Source organism: Anser brachyrhynchus (assembly GCF_964034855.1).
Source record: "Anser brachyrhynchus genome assembly, chromosome: 18".
In the NCBI taxonomy this organism is placed as follows: Eukaryota; Metazoa; Chordata; class Aves; order Anseriformes; family Anatidae; genus Anser; species Anser brachyrhynchus.
The window spans coordinates 8,140,062-8,160,846 of NC_137711.1; the positions used below are offsets into that span (position 1 = coordinate 8,140,062).

The following is a 20,785-nucleotide window of genomic DNA, read 5'->3' on the forward strand; positions in this document are numbered from 1 at the left end:
TGACCCCATGTCCCCGCAGCCTGCCCGGTGCCAGGCACGGGCCAGCCCGTGGTGTCCCCCTGCGGTTGGGTGCGGAGGTGGGAAGGGTGGAAATGGGTCCCCAAAGGAGACTTTGCCTTGGCCCTGCCACAGGCTGAGCTTTCTCAGGACCTCCGATGGCGTCTGGGGCACGAGGGCGGGGACCTCGCGGTGTCACCCGGCCAGGGGCGAGGGGCTTTCACGCAGCGACGTCCTCCCAGGGATTACGAAAGCTGCGCTGCCTCTTGCCAGGGAAGGGAAGGTCCTTTCAGTCTCTTGGGCTCTGGCTCAGCCAGCAGCCGCTGTTTATTTGGCTTCGAGGAGCTCGCAGCATACCCCAACGTGCTCCTGGGAGCCCCGAGCGCTCCAGCGTGGCTGCCCAGGGCATCGGGCTTGGCTTCCCAGTGCCTTGCGTAAGGGAGCCCCATGCCCCTTCATCTGGGGAGGAACTATTCCCTCTCCTTTCGTTCTGGCTGGAGGGGATGCTTGGGGTGCTCCTGGCACAGGCTCCTGAAGGCTTCCCATCCCTCCAGAGCCAGCAGGGAGGCCGGATCCATCCTCTCCGCCCTCATCCGACCCCCACGTTCAGGTCCTGGAACTGTTTACTGGACAGGCTTGGAGGGATCTGGCTCTACTGATGTTTCAAGTGCTGTTGATGGCTGTTGTTTTTAAGGTTTGGAGCAGTCCAAGAGGATGTTGCCATCGAGCAGGGATTAATCACAGCCGCCCCAGGCTCCTGCGGTGGCTGGGCTCGCAGAGCATCTCTGGGGATGCAGAGCCAGGCTTCCCAGAAAGCTCGCTATCGCTTTCTATTTCAGACCCCACCAGCTGATGAACCAGGGCCAGTCTAGGTTGTTTGGGTTTGACCCCGATTTCAAAATCCTTTTGCGTGGGGAATCAGTTTTCCGGCTGGAAAACGGGAACAGGGATCTGGGGAGGGAGCGTGGGGCCAGCTCCGTGCCGGGGGAGAGGTGTGCGTGCCGCCGAGAGCGGGGAGGAGGAGGCAAAGCCGGCCTGGGCGAGGGGAGGATGCAGACAAGGTCTCGGGATCAGCTGGCTGAGACGTATCCATGGGGAATTACACGCAGGTCTGAGCCTGTCAGATTACCCGAGCTGGGAAGGGGGGAGCGGGATGAGGCAGGAGCCAGAGGGAAAGGGAGAGAGGAGGAGTGGGCAGAAAGTGGGCAGGGAGGGGAGGGAGGCACAGGGGAAAGGGGGGTGCAGAAGGGAGCCCCCAAAGATGGGTGCCCCGGTGGGCTGGTGAGGGCAAGGAGGAGAGGGGGGAAAAATGGGATGGAGGGGATGGAAAGAGGCTCGGTGCACCAGGAGCCCCCCAGAGCCCACCTGGCCGAGGGCTGGGGTGGGTGGCCAGCCAGGGCGCGAGCACAGCATGCCACAAGCAATTAAGCGCTAAGGTCAGAGGAGAGCGTCCTCATTTGCTGCCTGTTAATTACTTCTGATCCTGCTCTAATTCCTCCTAAAACCAGCCCCAAGGAGAGCCTTCAGGTGGCCGCTGGGGAGAGGCGCCCGCCAGTCGGGGCGGCCGCGGGAGCCGGGCACTGCCGCCAGCCCCCGGGGGCGAGCGGGGGCCCTCGGGGAGGGCAGCGAGGGGCGGCCGCGCCGCGCGGTGATGGAGGCAGCGCCATGTGCACCACCGTCCTGCTCATCGGCACGCTGGTCGTGATGCTGCGCCGCCGCTTCTTCAACAAAGTCGAACCGTACGTCCTCTCCCTCCCCCGTCCCCTCGGGGACCCCCTGTGCGGGGACAGGATAGCAAAGGGTGGCCCTGGGGTGGAGGGTCCCGCTGCCCGGCCCCGCCCTGGGGAGGTTTGGTTTCCTTCTGGCTCCAGTGCTCTGGGTGGCACCAGGCAATGCGCCCCTGTGCTGGGCGTTACGGGATTTGTTGTCCTCTCCTCCTATTTGGCCAGCAAGGAAGAAATGCAGGATCAGTCCTGTCCCTTTGTGGGGCAAAGGGATGGGACTGAGCTCCTGCGATGCTTTTACAGGCGCTGATCAAGGCGCTGGTGGTTCCCAAACGGCAGCAGCCCAGCACCATGCTGCTCACCCTGGCAAGCTGCGGTTTGCCTGGGGAGGAAACAACAAAGTGCTCTTGGGCATGGGGATGTGACCAGGGACACCCCAGCAGCGCCGAGCCCCCAACCTCCACCTGCTGCAAACTCGCCACAGGGACGTCCTGCTCCATCCCTGGGGTGCCAGGAGGTTTGGCTGAGGGTCTTGGTACTGAGGAGGCTTGGGGGCTGTGTGCACACACACACACACACACACCCCGGCGTGGAGGTGCCAGCCGGCAGCAGATGGGAAGGGACCTGCTGCAGTCCCGCAGCAAGGCAAGGACAAAGCCGTGCCCGGAACACGGGGTGGGCTCTGCGCGTCCCCGCCGCGACACGGGCACGGTGCCGGCGGCTGCGGCTACCTGCGGCTCCCCACGGCCCTCGGGAGGGAGCTTTGCTCCCGTTCAGGGCTCTCCGCCCTCTCCACCGCCAGGCTCAGCTCGAGGTTTCCGCTGTAGACGCGCAAATCTATTTACCAGCGGAGACTGGAGACATCTGAAAGTGGGGAGGTCAAATTGGCACTTAATGAGCCAATTAAGTCGGGGCAAGGAGAAGCAGGACTCGAGGCAGGGAAGGCATCTCCTGCCCTGTGTGCCCTCCAGCCCTCCCTGTGCTACCTGCACCACCGGCTGAGTTAAAGGCTTTTTGGTGCCTGAGCAAACACGCTCTTGCTGCAGGCGTGGGGCTGTCAGGGGGGCACCAGGGGGTGTTGGAGGCACCTCCAGCCCTAGTGTGAGCCCTGCCCCGGGGCAGCATGCCTGGTGCTGGCAGCTCAAGGCTGTGCACAGCATAAGGGCTCCCCGGCATGGCACAGGGCCCCGAACAGCACAAGGGAAGGACTCACAGGTAGACGGCTAGGAGAAGCTTCCTCCAATCCCCGCTGCAGCTCTCAGACTGGTGTCTGGGCCAGACACAGACACCAGCCGCTAGAGAAGCTGTGTGCTGCTGGGTTACTTCTTTTGGAGATTAATTGCTCTCATCACTGGAGACCACCGGCGATTAAAACTTAAAAGAGCAGCAGTCACATCCCAGTGAGTCCTGCAGCGGGTCTGTGGCAGAGAACAAACCTGTTCCTGCAGGGGAAGGTAACAGGTTTTCTACTCGCTCTATTTTGGTCATCCATCTACCCACCTCGCTCTGCGCTGGCATAAATCACTGCAGCTCCGCTGACAGGTTTATGCCAGGAGAGAATTCATCTCCAGCCTCTCGTCGTCTGAAAAATAGAAGTGACAGGAGGAAGAGAAAGAAGTGCTGCCCATCAGGGACCGTGGAGAAATGTTACGGGCAAGCAGGGCAGAAGGGAGCAAGGCTTTGGACGGGCACGGTGGAGGGCAGGCAGTGTCCTCCGGTGTCCTCCAGTTCTGATGCAGCTGGATGTCGGTGAGTGAAAGGACCAGGCTCAGGCCAGGCGGCCACCGGGGTCCCCATACAGCAGTAAGGCTGGGATTTCCACCACATGTGCCTTGCTCTGGATGACCCCTGGATTAAAGATCTCTCTGAAAACCAGCACAGAGCGAGGAAGAAGACAGGAGCGCACACGTTGCGTGGGATAAAGCTGTCGCGGCGCAGGAACGTCCCTCCGGCTCTGACGTTCCCGTGCGCCAAGCAGGGCGTGCGTCCTGGGCAAAGGACACAAATGAACAGCACAGGCAAGAAGAGATTATGTAAAATCCCCTGCTCATTGACCTCCTTCACGTCCCGTCTTCTATTTATAAGCCTTGGGGCTGCCAGGGACAGCGCGGGGTGTCCTTGGCCCATGCTGGCAGGGCTGGGGTGCTCAGCCACGGGGCTGGGTGCTCAGGTTGGTCCCCAGAGCTGGCTCCCACCGTCTTGAAAAAAAAGGCTTGAAGGGTCTCCTGTAACAGCCCGATGGCTGGAAGTGATGTGCTCACCTGGACTAACCTCCCCACAGAGGGATAGAGAGGTCCAGGGGGGCTCCTTGGGCTCCAGCCCTCGGGTTTGCTCATCGAGCAGTGATTTCTTCGCTGGTTTGTGGGATATTCGGCGAGGAAGTCCTGGGCTGGTTATGGATGTCTGCTCTGTTTGCTTTTCCCAAGGTCTTCCCCTCCGGTCCCTGCTGGGGTACGCTGGGCAGGGGCTGCTCCTGGAGATGAGAGGCTTGGGGGGATGGAGACGCTGCTGGCCCACAGCTTGGTCTCGGTGCTGGTTCATGGTGCACAGGGTGGTGAGCACCCAAGGCAGCACGGGAGCACCCGAAGGAGCCTGCAGGGAAGAGGCAGGAGTGCGAGGGGAGACGTCCTCCAGGCAGGGGTCGTGCGGAGGGAGCAGAATGGGGGCTCCGTGGTGCAGGGCTGGGCCAAGGCAGAGTGAAGGAAGCACTTCGGGGAAGTGAAACGTGGCTTTGCCCTTACTGCTGCTTTCTCAGCCCCCCTCAGCAGGGCAGACACAAGTTCCCCAGACCCAGGAGGGTTGTTTTCCTAGGAGAGGGTCCGCACTTCACGGGGACAGGGAGCGTTAGGTGCCTGCACCAACCTCTCCCCCCATGAGGACACCTTGATCGCTCCCCACGGCCCAAGGCAAGAACAGACCCTCTGCACCTTGGGCTGAAGAAAACAGAGCCGGTAGCTTGGCATCATCTGGATTCCACCTCCCAGCTCCATCCCCTCTGGGAAGCAGGACGTGACCTCCTCGTTTCCAGCGCCAGGCACGGCTGGCAGCCAGCAGCAGCGGCGCATGGCTCCGCATCTCCGGGCTGGAGCAATCAGCGCGCAGCAGGCATGCACAGACAAGTGTCAGCTGAATTTCTGTGCGACTTTAAATACATTAGCAAGGCCACAAGTACAGCTCCAAAGTGCTGCAGGCACAGCCAGGCTGATAAATAACCCCCAAACCGACCAGCGGGGAAATAACCCACCTCCTTCCGTGGGAGACAAGGCAAGAGCCGGTTTTAACACTGCTTCCCTCCTAATATCTATAAAGCAAGAGAGCAGATCTGCTCCCTGCCTCGCTGTGCTTTAATCCAGTACCACAAGGGTCAATTCTGTGCCACTTCTGCGGAGTCATTATACCGCCTGTTATATAAATGTCTGGGCATGCACAAAAGGCAGTGCTGATACAGTGGCTCCGACACCAACTCTCTCCAACACCTGCTTTTCAGCTGGAGAGAGAGCTGAGCACAAGAACATCTCGAGAGCTGTCACACAGAAAGCGGCTGTCTTTCAAGCTGAATGGAGGTCTAAATAGCTCTCACTTCTCCTTTAGAATCTCATTTCTAAATGCAATTAATACTGGCACATGCATAATGAGAGACTGACGAGCGAATACAGACTCCGGCAACAAAGAAGCCAGCCCCAAGTGCTATGTAAATATTACAAATCCTCACTAGAAGCTGACCCGGGGAAGACAGCTTTCTGATGATTAAACCCAAGTGACAATGCGACTGGATTCCTACATCTGTCACAATACTACCTGCTGATACATAATGAGCTACTCTAAAAGAACCAGCTCTCGCTGCTCTTCAATGCAGATAAAATGTCTATTTGCAGAATGTAATTAATCTCTTCTTCAAAATCAGGAACCTTAGTGTCCTTGGTAACAACATGCCAGTGACTCAGAGGGAGTCTCAGGCTTTTTCGTCTGGTTTTTGAGCGAGATGTTGGAAGTGACCCCAAATTCTCGTGCTGGAAAGGAGCTACGTGCTGGAAGCGGAGAACCAGCCGGGTACCCGCGGGCAGGGATGGGTTTCACCCCCTGCTCCGGGCTCTGCAGGGTCCCTCCGGTGGCTCCAGGCGATTCCTGGGCACGGCTCAGCCACGTTCGCTGAGAGGAGATGCCAACACTTGGTCCCCGAGCAGCCACGCACTAATTCCGCTTCGCCGCCAGCTGCTGAACGATTGCACCGATTGCCATCAGGTGCAGCTCGGGCAGGGAAGGATACCAGGAGCAGGGCAGGGCGAGAACCACAGCATCAAACCTCTCTCCCCTTTGGCTCCCACGGGCAGCAAGCACCGTGCACGCACGTGTGGTTGTTCCCCAGACAGCTTCCGACCCCGCTGCCTCATTTCAGCCTGGTGGGGCAGGGGATGGAGCTTCAAAGGCTCAGCCGAGATGCGGAGCCTTGGCATCGGCACGGGGAAGTGCTGCCGGCAGAGCCCCTGCTCCCTTCCCATGTGCTTGGGCACTGCTGGCTCCTCTGGCCACCCCGCTCCGGGCTGGTGCCGTGGGCACCCAGAAGTCAAAGTCCTGCCACCCAAAAGCACCCCAGGGCCGTGGCAGCTGCCTGTGAACGGCACCAGGAAGGAACCACTGCTGGGCTTCACGCACTGACCCAGTTTGGGATGGGCCATAGTAAAGGGATGTCTGGGTGGGAAGAGGGAATGATGGAGGACTTGCATGATTCCTTTAATTTCCTGGCAAAAAGGGAAAAAAAAAATATTTGTTGGCTAAACTCAGCATATTTGCAGCAATACCTCGTGGGACTTCAGCTGAGGTGCCTGGCCACCCTACAAGGGATGCTTAACCTTGCCCTCTGCCTGTTGCTTTGCAGAGCCAGGGGAAAAACGGGTAAAATGTGGGGTTTTCCTGCTATTGAAGGCTCAGCTCCTTGGGTGCAAAGCCGTCCTTTCTTGCAGTGAGTTAGCATTTAGAAAGGCAGACGAGCACAGAGCAAGGTGCTGGAGCACTCTGCCTGCAGGCTGCTGGGGGGGCTGCAGCAGCCCCCCAGCCCCGTCTCACCCCTTCTCCTCCATCCCCAGGCACCCCGAGGGAGAGGAAGAGACCAGGAGGGAGGCTGGCTCTGACCCTGGCACCACGTAGCACCGCTCCGGAGTAAAACCAGGTGGGACGTAGCAGTTACATGGGAGCGAAGCAGCTTTGGGGAAATTGGGGGAAGGAAGTGCTAGCTTGGGGGAAAAAAAAATGGGTTTTGCCTTTCTGCCCTGCCACACGGCTCATGGACTCTACCTGCTTTTTGATGGTGGTTTCTTTGTGTTTCCCCAAGGATTTACAGGTCTCATTGCCTGTCGGTGAGGCTGTGAAGGCTCTGGAAAAGCGGCTCTTCCTGGGGGGAGGAAATGAGAGAGGTGCTCGGAGCCTGAATTGGCCAGATCAGAAGGGAAAAGCACATTTTTCCGGCACTCCCACTAGCAGCCCAGGTCCCAGGTGAGGGCACATCCAGCCTCTCCTCCCCAGCCTCCTGCCTACTGCCCTGACGTGGGGACATCTCTTAGGGACAGAGCCCACGGGGCTCCAGCTGGGGTGGGCACGGGGCGTGTGGGGGCTGCCGCAGCCTCATATCCTGCACCACAACCCCAGGGTGTGAGGGAGGGCTGCAGGCTCTCCGTCTGCAGATCCCAGTAATCTCAGCCCTGCAAGGACAACTTTGGTGTTGAGGGTGAGGATTCCTTGGCCTGGACAGGGGCGGGGACATATTTCCTAACGCCCCCCCTAGCCTGCAAAGCACTGACCAAATGCCCACGGGCAGCTCGTGGGATCGCCCTGCCCTGCCTTCCCTCTGAAGTTCCCTTATAACCCTGCCCACAGCAGCTCCCAGCCAGCCACTAACCATTCCTCCTCCTCCTCCTGCAGCCTCCCAGCCTTGGCACACGCCGACACCTTCCCCAAAACCCCGCTCCGCACCGACACCTTCCCCAAAACCCCGCTCCGCACCGCACCGGCAGCCACAGCACCGACAAAGCCCCAGTGCCTCGGCTCCCCTCCTGCAGCTGAAGGGGATCCGGGGCTAAATGCTGGCAGAGGAGATAAATTCACCCGTTTTGCAGGGGGGACATGGGGGGGCAGCCAGCAGCCCCCTGGCGATGCCCCCTGGGAGCCGCGCCGCAGCCCGCGGGCACGGGGCGATGGCACGTCCTGCTCCCGGTGGCGGGGCTCGCGCGGCCCCCGCAGCTCTCCCATCTATACAAATTCGTTAATAAAAGATCAGTTTGCAGACGCAGCTTGCTGTAGATGACAGCATTAGAGGCGCATCTGCTTCTGCTAAGCACCAGTCTCGTGCTGGGTTTATTTGGTCCATTTGCGGCAGGGAAGAGTTGCTTTCGGCATTCAGAGCTGTCTCGTGTCTGGGAGAGGTGGGGGGGGCGGAGGAAAGATATATTTTCGGCTCTATTTAGCCACAAAAATTTGGTTTCGGAATAAAGAAAAATATTCCTGTTTGCTGCCAAACCGAGGCAGGCGATCTCCGTGCAAGCCTCCATTTGTTTGAGAACTCGGTGTCCTGTTGGAAAAATAAATGTTCTGATGGGAAAAGCCTATCGGCACGTATCGATCAGTCTTTGGGACCGGTGGACTTGCAAACATCAGCTCCAACCTAGCTGAAAAAGCAATAACCAAAGCTTTTGCTGATAGACACGAGGAAGGCGGAGACGGGTCTCTGCGCTTTTGGCGGGCGAAGCGGTTACACAGCAGAATCCCTGCCGCGGGCACAGCTGCACCGGCCTCACCGCAGCTAACACGAATGCTCAGTGCCAAATACGCGGCTTTTCCACCCAGAACAGGCTGTCTGGGAGAGCTGACCACCGTTGGTGGCCACAGGCAGGATGCGGTGAGGGGGAGAGGAAAGCTCCTGATGTGTGGTGGTGAGAAACCAGCCCGGGACGCGCCTCCTGCCCGCGGCGCTCCCGGGTGCCCTCCCTGCCACCAAGGCAAAGCCAACCCTACAAGAGCCCCAGGGGCTTGGCTCTCCGCAGCGACAAGTTCACAAATGCCTCCAGAGGTTTCCTAATAGATTTTTTTTTCCCCTGAAGCTTTCTAATTAACAAACCTCAACTCACTTTCAACATTTTTTTTTTTTTCCGTAAAGGAATTATAATGTGCAGGAAGAATAAAAGTGGTGTTTTACCTGGAGCTGCCTTCATTCTATAGCAGATTAAAAGCAAGACGGAGAGTCAATAATGCCAGGAGCAGGGGGGGTCAGGGGACGGTGGATAAAAGGCACACGAACCGAAGGCAGCGCAGAAGAGACGGGGGCTGGAGAAACAAAAGCTTGCCTGGATTGGAGCCTCAAAAGCAGAATCAGCTCCTCGGATGAGATAAATCACCTGGGCTCCCTTGACATGCTGGTATTGCTGCAGCACGGCTTTTGTGTATTGATTTAAGGGAAAATAAAGGTCAGGGGCTGAGCTGCCGGAGGCGTCGGGGCTGAGCCTGTTCGGCTCTGGGCGGCCGGCGGCGAGCAACAAGCAGGAACCGCGTTCAGGCAAGGTCAGGAGCAGGATGGGGACGAGCCCCAAAAGAAACGCACGTGCACTGGCGATGCAACAGCCCCAAAACCTCGGATCAGAGCCCGCTGGAGCCCGTTTGCAGGGTTAGGCCAGGCACAGCCATCCCGGGCTTAGGGAAAATCCAGATTTCAGCACGGACTTTACCATCAGCGACTCCGACCTTTCCTCCCATCTGGCCGCGTACACACAAAATGAGAAAAAAAAAAACAACAGAAAGGACAACGAGGGGCCAAATGGGAGGGACGCAGACAGCGGGAGGCAGCCTGCAAATGGCACGGGGCTGCGGGGAGCGGGGTCACTGCTCTGCCAACCCGGCGCGCTGGCTACACGGCGGGGTTGGAGATCTGGGGGATAAAGGTCTCCTGAGCTCTGTAGCGGGGCCAGCTCTCCGCCTGGGGACCTCCGAGAGGGTGGATTTCGTGAGAAATGCTCTTTATTTATACTCAAGGAGTTGCAGCCAGCGGCTGAGCTAAGCGGGGTGAGCCCGATGGGGCTGCTGGCCGCTGCGAGGTGTCCGCTGCCCGCGCTGAGATGCGTGAGGGTCCCAGGAGGTCCTCAGGGGGTGGGAATTCGCTCGCCCTCCTCCACTGCGTCGCCCCACAGCTTTAGGACAAAGGCAGGAGCAGCAGTGCCAGCCCTCGCGGGGCCACCGTCAGCTCTCCGCGGGGCCAGGAGGCTGCGGGGACGCGGTCCTGCCACCATGGCCCCTCCGAGGAGGGGAGGAAGGAAGGGTTGTGACATCTCTGCCTCCCGAAAATACGCTTTGGGAAAAACCAAACGGGAAATGAAAGCGCGAGCGGGCTGGGCACAGCTGGGGCCGCTGGAGGTGGTGTGGGACCGGCGGTCCCACGCAGGCTCACGGCGAGCGAAGCTTCGGGGCCGTGCTGGGCTCGGCTCCCCGGGGCTTATCTGACCGTCTGCTTTCATCGTTTGTCCGTGAGAAGGGAAAGGGACCACACAGCAGCAGAAAGGCCTGGAAATCTGTGAGGGAGAGCGTTCCCAGCTCCCTTCCCTCTCCCGTCACCCCTGTATGCGATTGGCTACGGGGGACGTATGGCTCTGTATAGGCTCCAACCCTGTGAGATAACGCCTCGCAATTAAATTCCTAATTACAGCCAGCAAAAGCACTTTCCCAGCTCCGGCCCTCCTGCCTCAGTCACACACGTGGTCGAACTGATGGAGCAAGTGAGCCGGGGCCCCACCTCGCCAGGTCCGTCTGCTCCATCCCCTCCACATCAAACACTGCTCCCTGCCCTCTGCTCCAAGACATCCTGAAGGTTTCCTGCATCCAAAAAGTTGCCATTTTCTTGGGGAATTTAGAAAAAAAAAAAAAAAAAGGAAAAAAGAAAAGCAAAGCTACAATAGAAATGGGGGGAGGAAATTGCTTCAAGCTTCTTAACTATCTCATGGAACAAAAATGCTGCTTAGGGCTGTTCAGGGAAAGAGAGGGTCAAATGTCCCTCATTAACACTGATTTACTAAGAGGGCTGGGAAGCGGGAGGGGGACACAGTCCAGCTGCCTGGCTCCGTGCACCGGCCTGGGATCCAGGACCCGTGACGGGGCGGTGGGTTTTCCAGCAGAGGGTGGAAACCCGCGGACCTCACCTGCTCTGACGTGGTGGCAGGGCTCCCTGGGCTGCCAGCAGAAGCGTGGAAAACTGGTGATTTTGTGAAAAGAGCAGAACTGGAGTCCTCGGTGGGAAGCTGGCGCTGGGTCAGGGCAGCAGCCGGCCCCGGGCAGCTGGAGCCTGGCGAAGGGGAAAGGGAGAAGGCTGGCCCAGATTTGAGGGTGTAAACCAGCAGGGTTCCTCTCCAGAGAGAGCTCAATTACATTGATTTACACTTGCTGCGGATTTGGTCCATTCAACCCAATTAAAACTCCAGAGGAAGTGCAGAGAGGCAGGATGTAATTACCCGCGCTGGAATCCCAGCTCGGAACAGGAGGCAGAGCTGTCCGGATCAAATTAATCCCTGGTGCAACTCTGCCGAAGTTACACCAGGGCTATAATTGGCCTGAAACATTTTAACTATCTCATTTAATGTTATTCATGCTCTGCTGGAGATGAGAATGTTTATCCTAAATGAGAGACTCTAATGCTCCATAGCAATAATAGAGTGTGAGGCTTATGCGGTTTCTCATTTACGAGGATGCTGGGGAGGCCAGATTGTCACAGAAGATGCGGCAGATCTGGACTCCCCAAAACTTTAACCATTTCCAGGGCTCCTGCGCTGGCTGCTCTTCCCGTCCTCCCTCCTCCAGCACCCATCTCTTGGAGATGCTGGGGGCTGGAGTAGGGAAGAAGAGGGAATGGAAAGCACTGAGACAGGCCCTCCCAGATGAAAGCTCCGATAAATCAGCAGAAATGACATTTCCTTGCAACAGCCTCAATTCCCCGGTGATCGTGGAAGAGGGGATTTCCACTGCCGGGGGCCTGTCCCCGAGCCTCTGCCGGGAAGCAGCCCCCAGGTCCCCGCGGGGGGATTGGGGTCAGCGGTGCCGGACGGACACCCCCATGGACACTGCTCCCTGCTGCCGTCCCCGGGGCATCCTCCGGCACGAGGACGGGATGATTCCCGGAAAGCAAAGGCTGCAGCCCTCCTTCCCCCCGTGCTCTGGCCATGGGCTCCTTGCCACGGCCGTGGTTTAGCCCCGCGTCCTCCCGCATGCCCCGCGTCCTCCCGGAGCCAGCCTGGCAGGTACCGCTCGCTGCGGGCAGCGCTGAGCTGTCGGAGGCTTTGCTATGATCCGTCATTAAACCCTATTTCCACTCCCCAGGCTGCTGTTAAGACAGATCCCTGGTCGTTCTCTCTGCTCCTTTGCCAGTGCAAACCACAGGAAAGGCAGACTGCTTGTTCCAAAGACGTTTTTAATGCCCTGTGGCTTAGCAGAGGCTCGAGCGTTACAATTCATTCTGGCTCCTCTGTGTTCCTCAGAGGGCATCAGCTCCTTCTCTCGATACTTCCTCGCTCTTTATAGAAATTACCCTAGTTTTAATTTCCAGGGCTTCCAGACTGTTTTTAACAATGCTGAGCTTTCAAGTTGCTTCCTCCAAACTTTCTCCAGCCATGCTTTCCCAGACCCTAAATAGCTTCGATTATTCCCAGATGTTTCTCATTCGCTAACCCTGGAGCAGTACTGTGCAACCGCTTGTAAAGACAACTGGTAGCAAGCAACCTGGGTTCTCTGTCCTGCTTCACCAATTTCTTCCCAAGCAGAGCAGCGATGGGATTTGTCACGGGGATGCAACGCCTCTGGCACCAGGTTATCGTTCTAGAGAGAACTGGCCTGGAGGTGGCTGAAATCCTAAGAAAACCCTCCAAAAGCGCAGGTCATCCTCTCCCCCCCGGTTTCTCCTTGACGCCTGTGCTGAGATCTCGAAGCAGGATGGTGCTGTGGGGCCAGAGGCCCAGAGGGAAGCCCACGAGCAGGCACCACGAGCCCAAAGGACCTCATTCCAGCCAGGCTGGACTCGAGCCGCGACCACGCCACGCGGCCAAAGGCACGACTGCAGCCCTGCTCTGCCTGGCCAAGTTTTGCTTGGCCCAGGAGGACGCAGGCAGGAGCGAGTGCGGGGAGTAAGGAGCTTCACCCGGCTGGCGGAGCTCCCGACAAACCCCTGAGGCCCCCCCGACCCCGGCAGTCCTGCAGTCTCACGCTTCACGCGCTGCTAAACGCCCACAAAACATCCCCATTCCCACCAGCAGAGAGCCAGGGCGTAGCCGAGCTGGCGGAAGATGACGTTCTTCTTATCCACCATAAATCTTCCCACAATCACCCCGAGTACCCTGTATTTCTTGGTCCCTCCACCCATCCTGGATCCTTCCCCTTCCCTTTCTCAACTCCGCAGACCCCAGGGTCACCGGGACGGGTGTGAGCGCACCACGCAGCATCCCCCTCCTGCACGTGGAGGAGCAGGGCATGGAGCAACCAGGAGGAGAAAAACAAGAAGGGAGAAGGTCTTCCCGCAGCTAAGCCCACGTACAGCCAGGCCGACCCTGCCCCAAGGCAGAGGGGGCTGGCACCCCGCAGCACCCACCCCACCGCAGCATGGTGCTGAGCCACCGGGGCCGTGCCTCGGAGGAGGAGCAGAGCACCGAGCTGCGAGTGAGGAGTGTCGGTGCTTGGAAAGCGCAACCAATTTGCTGTTAGTACAGTTCATGCCTCTCCGCCAGTGCCCAGAATAACAAATCCCCTTCCACCGGCCGAGCCTGAATTGCTGGAGGAAGCTGCCGAGAAACTTAATTGATTAGCTGGGTGCGTGCGCAGAAAAACATCGCCCGGCATCAAGGAAGTCACTGTGCTGACAGCTACTGCAGGCACTGGGGGGAGATGGGAGAGAGACCAGCTGCAGGTTTTTAAATCACACAGCCCCTTCTTTTAGCCTGGGAACAAGGCGAAGCCTGTTTCCGTGGGGTGACCGGTTCTGCAGTGGCGTCGAGGGGCTGGAGCATCGGGGCAGCGCGCTGGGGCTGGCCGGGCACGGTGCGCTCCTCAGCCCGGCAGGGATGAAGGCTTGGGGGTCCCTGCACGCCTCACTGGTCCCTTGGGCATCAGCAGGAGATGCCCTGAGAGCATCCTCAGCATCCTGCGGTCCTGCAGCCATCTCCTCCCACGGCCAGGCTGCCAGATTCACGCCCCTCGCTGTGTCCTGCCCTGCAGGAGCGCAGCCCGTGGCTGTCACGGCGCAGGATCGCTTCCCCTGGCAGAAGCAAACAAGCAGCCAAAGGCCTGCCGGGGCTGCGAACCTGCCTGTCACGTTCCCTGACAGCCCCGAAACCTTTGGCTGCCTGTGTTCTTCCCCAACTGTCAGCGCCCGTCACAGCCCGTGTTTAAGCCTCCCGTCCGGAAAGCTTCCCCGAGCCCTCCGCAAAAGGGGCAGAGGGGGCACGCGCCGTGCCCCGAGAGGTTGGGCACCGTCACAGGCACAAGAACCGACACTGCCGGGGCTCTGCAGCTCCCTCGCTCCCCGCAGCGAGCACAGGCAGACCCAAACATGAGCCAGCTCTAACTCCTGGCTCCCTCCGATCGCTCGTCCCCGGCTTTTTGGCCAGGGAAAGCCGGAGGGAAGGGCAAGGGCTCAGCCCTCCCGCGCGCTCTCTGCTGCGCAGCGCTGTTCTCCTGCCCCCCTGCTTCCCCTGCTGCTGCTATTTGACCTGAGCAGCCCCGAGGAATTTTAGTCACGGTGCATTCCTAGCGCAGCATCTGTTTTCTAGAGCAAAACGGGAACAGCTGCCAAGAAACAAATCTTCCCCCGACGCCTGGCACTTCTCATGGGTGGAACGAAACTTCTTGAAACCCCGGGAGAAAAACCGCCAGAGCTCAGCTGCAGCGAAAGCCATCCCCTGCAGGGAGGGGGCGCAGACAGAGAGTAATGAACTCCGTGACAGCAGCCATACGGCACCGCTCCGAAAGCCTCGAGTGGAAGAGGAGCTAAAGAAAGATCCCTTCTTCCCTTGCTGAAGGCAGCGCTGCAGGGAAGAGTGCACTTTGGCTGACCCCCCCCCTGCCCCCGCATCCACATCCAGCATCCTGCTACCTGCCCGGGCCTGCTGCGCCTATTGTCACCAGGCAGAGATGGTGGCAAAAGGGGACGTGCCGAACATACACACGGCTTGTTGTGAAAGGGCTTTTGAGGTTCGTCAGGGCTCGGCGAGGGCTGTCCCCCAGGGCTGTGAGAAAAGCAGGTCCTGTTGGGTCCAGCGAGGAAGGATGCACGCAGGGGTGGCACGGGCTGAGCAGGGTCCTGGACTGCAGGTGGAGCTATCCATGTTCCTGGGACAACAGGGCTTACAAATATACATAACCCCCTTCCCCAAGGGGATAATATCCCCCCAGGTACGTGGGACGGAGCCTGCAACAGCCTCTGTCGTGCCCACGGGTCGCTTCCCAGATTGCTGTGGCTCAGCAGGCTCTCAGGGAGGGTAAAGGCTGGTGCAGACGGAGCCTCCGAGTGCTGGGGGAAGGAGCAGAGCAGCGCAGGGAGCTGACGCCTCAGGCACAGCTCTGGCTCTGCTTCAGGGAACAGGGAGGGGGGCAGGCAGCCCTTCCTCCACCGGGGCTGCAGGAGGCAGCCTGCCGACAGCACGGAGGCAACGCGCTGCTCCTCGTTCGCCCTGCTCAGGACCGAGGTCTGAATCGTGTGCGCACCCACCGCAGTCAGCGCTCAACGGCCTCAGCCCGGACTGACGGCACCAGGGCTGATGGGCGATCAGCTCCACCTTCCCCGTGCATCGTTTTAGCACGGCGTGGTCAAAACAGACCCGCTGAGGGAGCTGCCGGCCAGAATCTCACACCACCGCAGCGCCTCACCCGAGCAGGGGCATCGCACCTTTCCTCCTGCCGCGAGGCTTTTCAGGCACGAAGCCTGTAGGGTTCACTGCTAGGACAGCCGTAGCGCTGAGCCGGGAAGCCCGAGGCAGTGACACCAGGTTGACTGCAGTTTGGATGCACTCAGGTTTTGCCGCGAAGGTAACGCGGAGTTCACACCACGTCGCAGCCTCGGCCACCGGGTCCCAGGGGGCTGCCGCGAGCGCTGCAGCGGCTGGAGCTGCCGGCTGCAGGCACATCGTGGCAGCTCTTCAGCAAGCTGAATACGGGCAAAATAAAAATAAAATAAAAGTCCGATCCTTGACAAAGCGAGGGTTCATTTGTCATTCATCCAGGATCTCAGGTCAGGTCCGCAGAGCGAGCCGGCCCCACGAGAGCAGACTGCAGCTTCTCCTTCCGCCTCTTGGCTGGGCCAGGCCGTTCTGTTACAACGACGCGCGAGAAGTCCACTGCCGCAAACACCATCTGCTGACGAGGAGGAAGGTTTCACGCTGTGTCGGTCTCTTTTATCTTGGTGTAGGTTCTGCACAGAGCTGGCTGGAGTTGGAAAGGTGAAGGAGACCCCAGCAATAGCTTTTGCTGGTGCTGGTGGGACGGGAGCAGGCTCCGGGGAGGCAGGAGTGCCCGCCAGCAGGGCTTATTCTTCTATGTCCCCCCAACCAGGTTGCAGCCTTTTTCCCAGCCCCTAAACTCTTCCCCTGGGAAAAGCCCCTTTCCCTGGGATCCCCTTGGGGGTGATGTCCCAAAGAGCAGGACAGATGCTCCAGGGCTCGGGATCTGGAGCATCAGATCCACCCAGAGGCTGGAGGGCAGCCCCTGCTCCCCGGCAAGCCCTCGATACCCAGGGCTCCAGGTCCCCAAGACCCCCTCAGCCTGGAGCCAAGCCCGCATGCAGCTCTGGCCCCTCAGCAGTAAGGAGCTGAATTCAAACATACTCCATTGCCAGCTGTGCGTTCAGACAGCAATCATCTAGGGTTTCTGCTGCGCTAACGCTCCAGGTGCCGGCGGTGCTGCTGATGCAGACAAGGAAGGAGAGGAAACGGGGTGGGAACTGGGAGCCCCCCCATACCCATAGGTGCTCGGGGGAGCTCCTGCCCCACTCCCATGTGGGCGAGACACCCCGTCAGCCAGCCGACGCTCAGCACCTCCACTGAGCTCCCCAGCTCCTGCCAGAGTCTGGCCACCGTGAATTTTAGGTCTGGGAAAGGGAAAACCTCGCAGGGAGCACTCAGCCCCTGACCCCAAGCGGAGATGCCCTGGCTGTGAACCGGGATCCTACAGCACGAGGTGCTGGCCAAGCCCCGACATCAAAGGCAGCGCCAGTGCCAAACTGCAGCCTCTTGGAGGAAGAGGTTAGGGAAGTAATAATGAATTTGGAGCCTCCCAAAGCGTGTTGGCAGCTGGATCCTCTGGGTGAATAAAGCCCTGCCAAAAATTAAGGGTTGTTTCTGCAAAGCTCAAACAGCAAACTTGTTTGTCTTTCCTCCTTCCCCTCCCAATCCTGATGTTGTTTTAAACATTTACAGAGAACTTTATACTGTTTAAATAATGATTGGGGAGTGGGGTATGTGTGCGTGCGTGTTGTTTCCACTTTTTTGCCAGCTGCACTAAGTCAGCAGCACTGCACACACAGCTTCTGGTAAATCAGGTGCTGCAGTTTGAGAAGTCAGCCCTGCCTTGTTTGCTTTCCCCCCCCTGCGAACCTGGGTCATGTCCCACCAGGGGAAGGGGACACCCTGAGAGCAGCCAGCCTCAGCCACTCCTCTGCGTGTCCGTGTCGGAGTGCCAGCAAGTGCAGCCCCCCGTTTGCTGCATAAAGGGGTGCGCATCCAGCCCCCCACACACGCACAGCCCCCAGGCAGCGCTCCCCAAGACACAGGCTACGCGCAGCGATGCTTTCTGCCCCTAACACTTTGGGGAGAAGGTGGAGGAGGATTTTGCGGTGCCTGAGCTCTGCCATCCCCGAGCACAGGAGCTAGGGAAGATCAGCCATCTCCCGTGGCGCGCGTTCGCCCGCCCACCGCCTTCAGCAGCGAGGCTGCTCGAGATGACAGCTGGGGGGAGAAAGGAGAGCGCTGGAGATGTGCAGGAGGAGAGACGGCTGAAGACACACCAACCTTTACGCAACAGCAAGAGCGCGAGGTCAATGGCAAAGCCGCGGCACACGTGGTGGTAGTTACCGCAGGAAGAAAGGCTTGTGAATCTCTTTTTTGGGCAGGCCTCCAAGAATTTTGGGGGCTGCGTTGGGCTGATGGAGCTTTACTCGCAACCTGGCAGGAGCTGGGGGGGGAAGGGAGCGAGGAAGGCTGTTGAGAAGAGCTAGAGGTTTCTGCAGGATGTTTGGACTGTGCAAGAGCACGGAGACGCGAGTATGAGACATGCTGGGGAAGCAGGATGTGGGATAGAGAAAATGTTTACACAGTCAACCGTGGGCTAATCCATGGGAGGCTTTAAAGACCATAAAAGCCATCTGTAAGTGGATAGAGCACATTCTGTAGGAAAGCCGTGGTTTGAAACAATGCTACCCTCGTTCTTTGATCTGTCCTGAAGAGAGCAGGCTCGAGAGCCTAAAAAGGAGGGGAGGATTTGTAGATCCGTAAGTTCTGCTGGCACAGGCAGGGTGGGTAAGGAGGACTGCTCAGGATCTCTTCCCATACAAGAAGCTGGGGCTGTTCAAACAAAAGTAACAAGAGCCAGGTAGAGGAGAAAAAAAAGGAGGCTCCCTCCTACAGCATGGGCAAATCCCCCCCACAGGAGGGAACAGATGTTACGGGTCCACAGGGGCACTGGACGTGTTCATGGAAAAGAGTTGTTGAAATCTCCGTTCAAGAGAAAAATCCACTAGTGGATGCAAAGAACCGACACCTGGAAACAGCACACTGTGCTGGATGGCCCTTGGTCTGATCAGGGCTCACTCCAGGAGATGTGATCTGGGGATTGCCCTCAGGAGATGCTCTTACAGCAGGAGGAACGATCACAGCTCTTGGACCAACCACCCTCTGCAGTCTAGAGAGACCTCAGTTTGCCACCTTGGGCACGGTCAGCTTTAGGCATTCAGCCTGCTTCCCCTGCGCAAGGGCAAGGAAAATGACCTAAAGGGACCTGAAATAATGTGATCCTTCATCATTTAAGCACATTCATTCCCATTAAGCAATGAAACTAGCAGAGATGCTATTCCTAGAAGTACCTCTAAACAATTACCTCCTTCGTTTGGTGTGAACAATGGGAAGCAAGTGGTGAGCCAGATGCAATGTATGCAGCTCTCCATTTCCAGCCTCCAGAAGGAAGAAGTGTCGGTGATTCGTGGTGTTCTCCAACACCACCGCTCGACCTTGGTGCAGCTTATGCTGATTACGTGCAAGAATATGTCTGTTCGCTCTGTGCGTGCCTAGCATACTTCCTCTATCTAAGCATGATAGGTGAAATATTGCTTATATGACAGTGCAGTTTGCATTGACTGAATCAACGGCTGCTTGGCTGAGTAATCCAGGCAAACAAACACTGCTTGTGATAAAAGACGACCTGAGAGTTTCCTCATCAGTATTGCCTAGATATTTTTTTATACCATTTCACTCCCTTTGTGCTTACCATGCCTTTAATCTTCTAGGCTGACGCAGAAAATAGAGAGGATCCAGCTCTTTGCTCAAAGCAAGGTCAACTCCTGGCAACTGCTTATCTAGCTTGGCCTTAAAGGTCTTCAGCGGTGGAAGCCTTGCTCCTGGTTTCACTCACGTTACAGCGTGGAAGTTTTTCCTACCATTTTCGAGTGCCTTTGTGTAGCTGTACACAGCTGGGTATGCTCTGAGGATAGACGCTTTAAACAAACATCTTCATCGATGAAGGAGCTGGATTCCTCCTGCTGCTGTTTCAACAAGACATACGTCTGGCCCCAGAACAACGTGCAATCAGAACAACGTGCTGCGTGCTCTCTGTTCCGATCCCAGGAACGAAGCTGTGAGCACAGCCTGGGCAGCTTTGACCAGGTGGTCACTGTCTATCTGGGACATCAGATCTGAAGCTAAACGGTCAGTTGATCACCTTGTCTCCATCCCCCGATATGATCTTAAGCTCTATTCCCCACCACAGTTGAGGACAGCACATTGGGACCAAGTTTGCCGCGACGTGCCCAAAACTCAGTTGAGGAAAGGGGCAAGAAATGGGAAGAACAGTGGAGGGAAGCTGGGAAGGAAACCATGCCTAAGCTGAGGGGCTGGCATTGCCATTTCTTTGGCCGTTCAGCACCATCAAGAGAAGAACGGGGAACCTCTTCTGTTCTCCACCTGCAGGAATCCACACTGTGGCCCTGCCTGCAGATACCCACGCTCCCAGACGGGCCACCCCTTCACTTGACAGATATTCCATAAAGATAAAGCCCTTGTTATTCAGCACAAAGCTCAGCCTTTAGATAGGCCCCAGTTACAGCAGAGCATTTCTGAGGCCGCTAGAGTTCTGTTTAAGCATACAGGACAGGCTGTAGAGGAATGGGTTTGAGCATGCATTTAACATTAAACGGAGGCTTAAGGGCTTTGCTACTGGGGGAAGGGAAGGATGTTTTGTTTGCAGCATGCCCTGTCCTGTGTGGGAAGATGTTGCTCCTGTCTGCTACCGAGCTCCAAAGAGCCTTTCTTGCATTGCTTGGGACTGATCTGAAGCAGCAGGATTTGGGATCTCATGGCAGGCTTTTCTTAACACTACAGATCCTTCTCCCTTACAAGCCTGGCACCTGAAATACCAGCAAGCACTCTCCAGCCGAACCCCAGGGAACCGTTTTGTGCCCTGCTGTGCACGCAGCGGAGACAAGCATCAATCTGGTTACCCCCCGCACCTCGGCTTCTCCTCGCGCTTTGCAGTTCAAGCCACACAGGGGGCTGATGCAGTTAGCCATGGGGGACTCGCTTCTTAATGCGTTCAAATACCCCGCTTGCTTCCCCCGGCCATATGTCGAAGATGATAACCTCAGCAGGGCGTCTCTGAGCCTGACGCTTTGTTCCTCCAGGCTTTGTGGAACCCTGTCTGCAGGGTGGGACTGGGGCTGCTGCAAGGAGGGGGGGGAGAACTGAGCTGCTATCAGTTAAGTGTGGAGAGTTGTTCCCCAGGCAGACTCACAGGCAGCCAAGAGGGGAAAAGGGTGGGAAATTGGGAGGAGACCTCATCCTTCAATTAAAGCG

General features: G+C 58.0%; 1 protein-coding gene and 1 long non-coding RNA gene across 3 annotated transcripts; one reads left to right on the forward strand and one right to left on the reverse strand.

The window, feature by feature from the left end:
- The first annotated feature begins 966 nt into the window (after nt 1-966).
- Nucleotides 967-7,690, forward strand: LOC308179808. Of its 2 annotated transcripts, none has more exons than XR_013940547.1 (5): nt 967-1,106; nt 1,506-1,736; nt 6,806-6,888; nt 7,051-7,211; nt 7,638-7,690. It is a non-coding gene; the product is annotated as an uncharacterized lncRNA (long non-coding RNA). The 2 variants fall into 2 exon arrangements; XR_013940548.1 differs by lacking the exon at nt 967-1,106 and adding an exon at nt 1,225-1,270.
- On the reverse strand, nt 1,733-8,901 carry LOC308179801 (uncharacterized protein). The gene is made up of 4 exons (XM_080560501.1): nt 7,695-8,901; nt 7,615-7,664; nt 7,014-7,110; nt 1,733-6,460 (listed from the first exon to the last, which is right to left on the reverse strand). Exons 1-4 carry the CDS (start codon nt 7,962-7,964, stop codon nt 5,960-5,962), a joined length of 918 nt encoding a protein of 305 aa, XP_080416627.1. The 5' UTR covers nt 7,965-8,901; the 3' UTR covers nt 1,733-5,959.
- Nucleotides 8,902-20,785: the final 11,884 nt, after the last annotated feature.

Bases quoted from the DNA above. Each gene is read 5' to 3' on its own strand.
- LOC308179801 (XM_080560501.1), bottom strand. From the start codon at position 7,964: ATGGGAGAGCTGCGGGGGCCGCGCGAGCCCCGCCACCGGGAGCAGGAC. The intron at 7,665-7,694 runs GTGTCGGTGCGG...GTTTTGGGGAAG, and splicing joins GGAGCGGGGTTTTGGGGAAG to GTGTCGGCGTGTGCCAAGGC. The intron at 6,461-7,013 runs GTAGAGTCCATG...CCTTTTTGCCAG, and splicing joins AAACCACCATCAAAAAGCAG to GAAATTAAAGGAATCATGCA.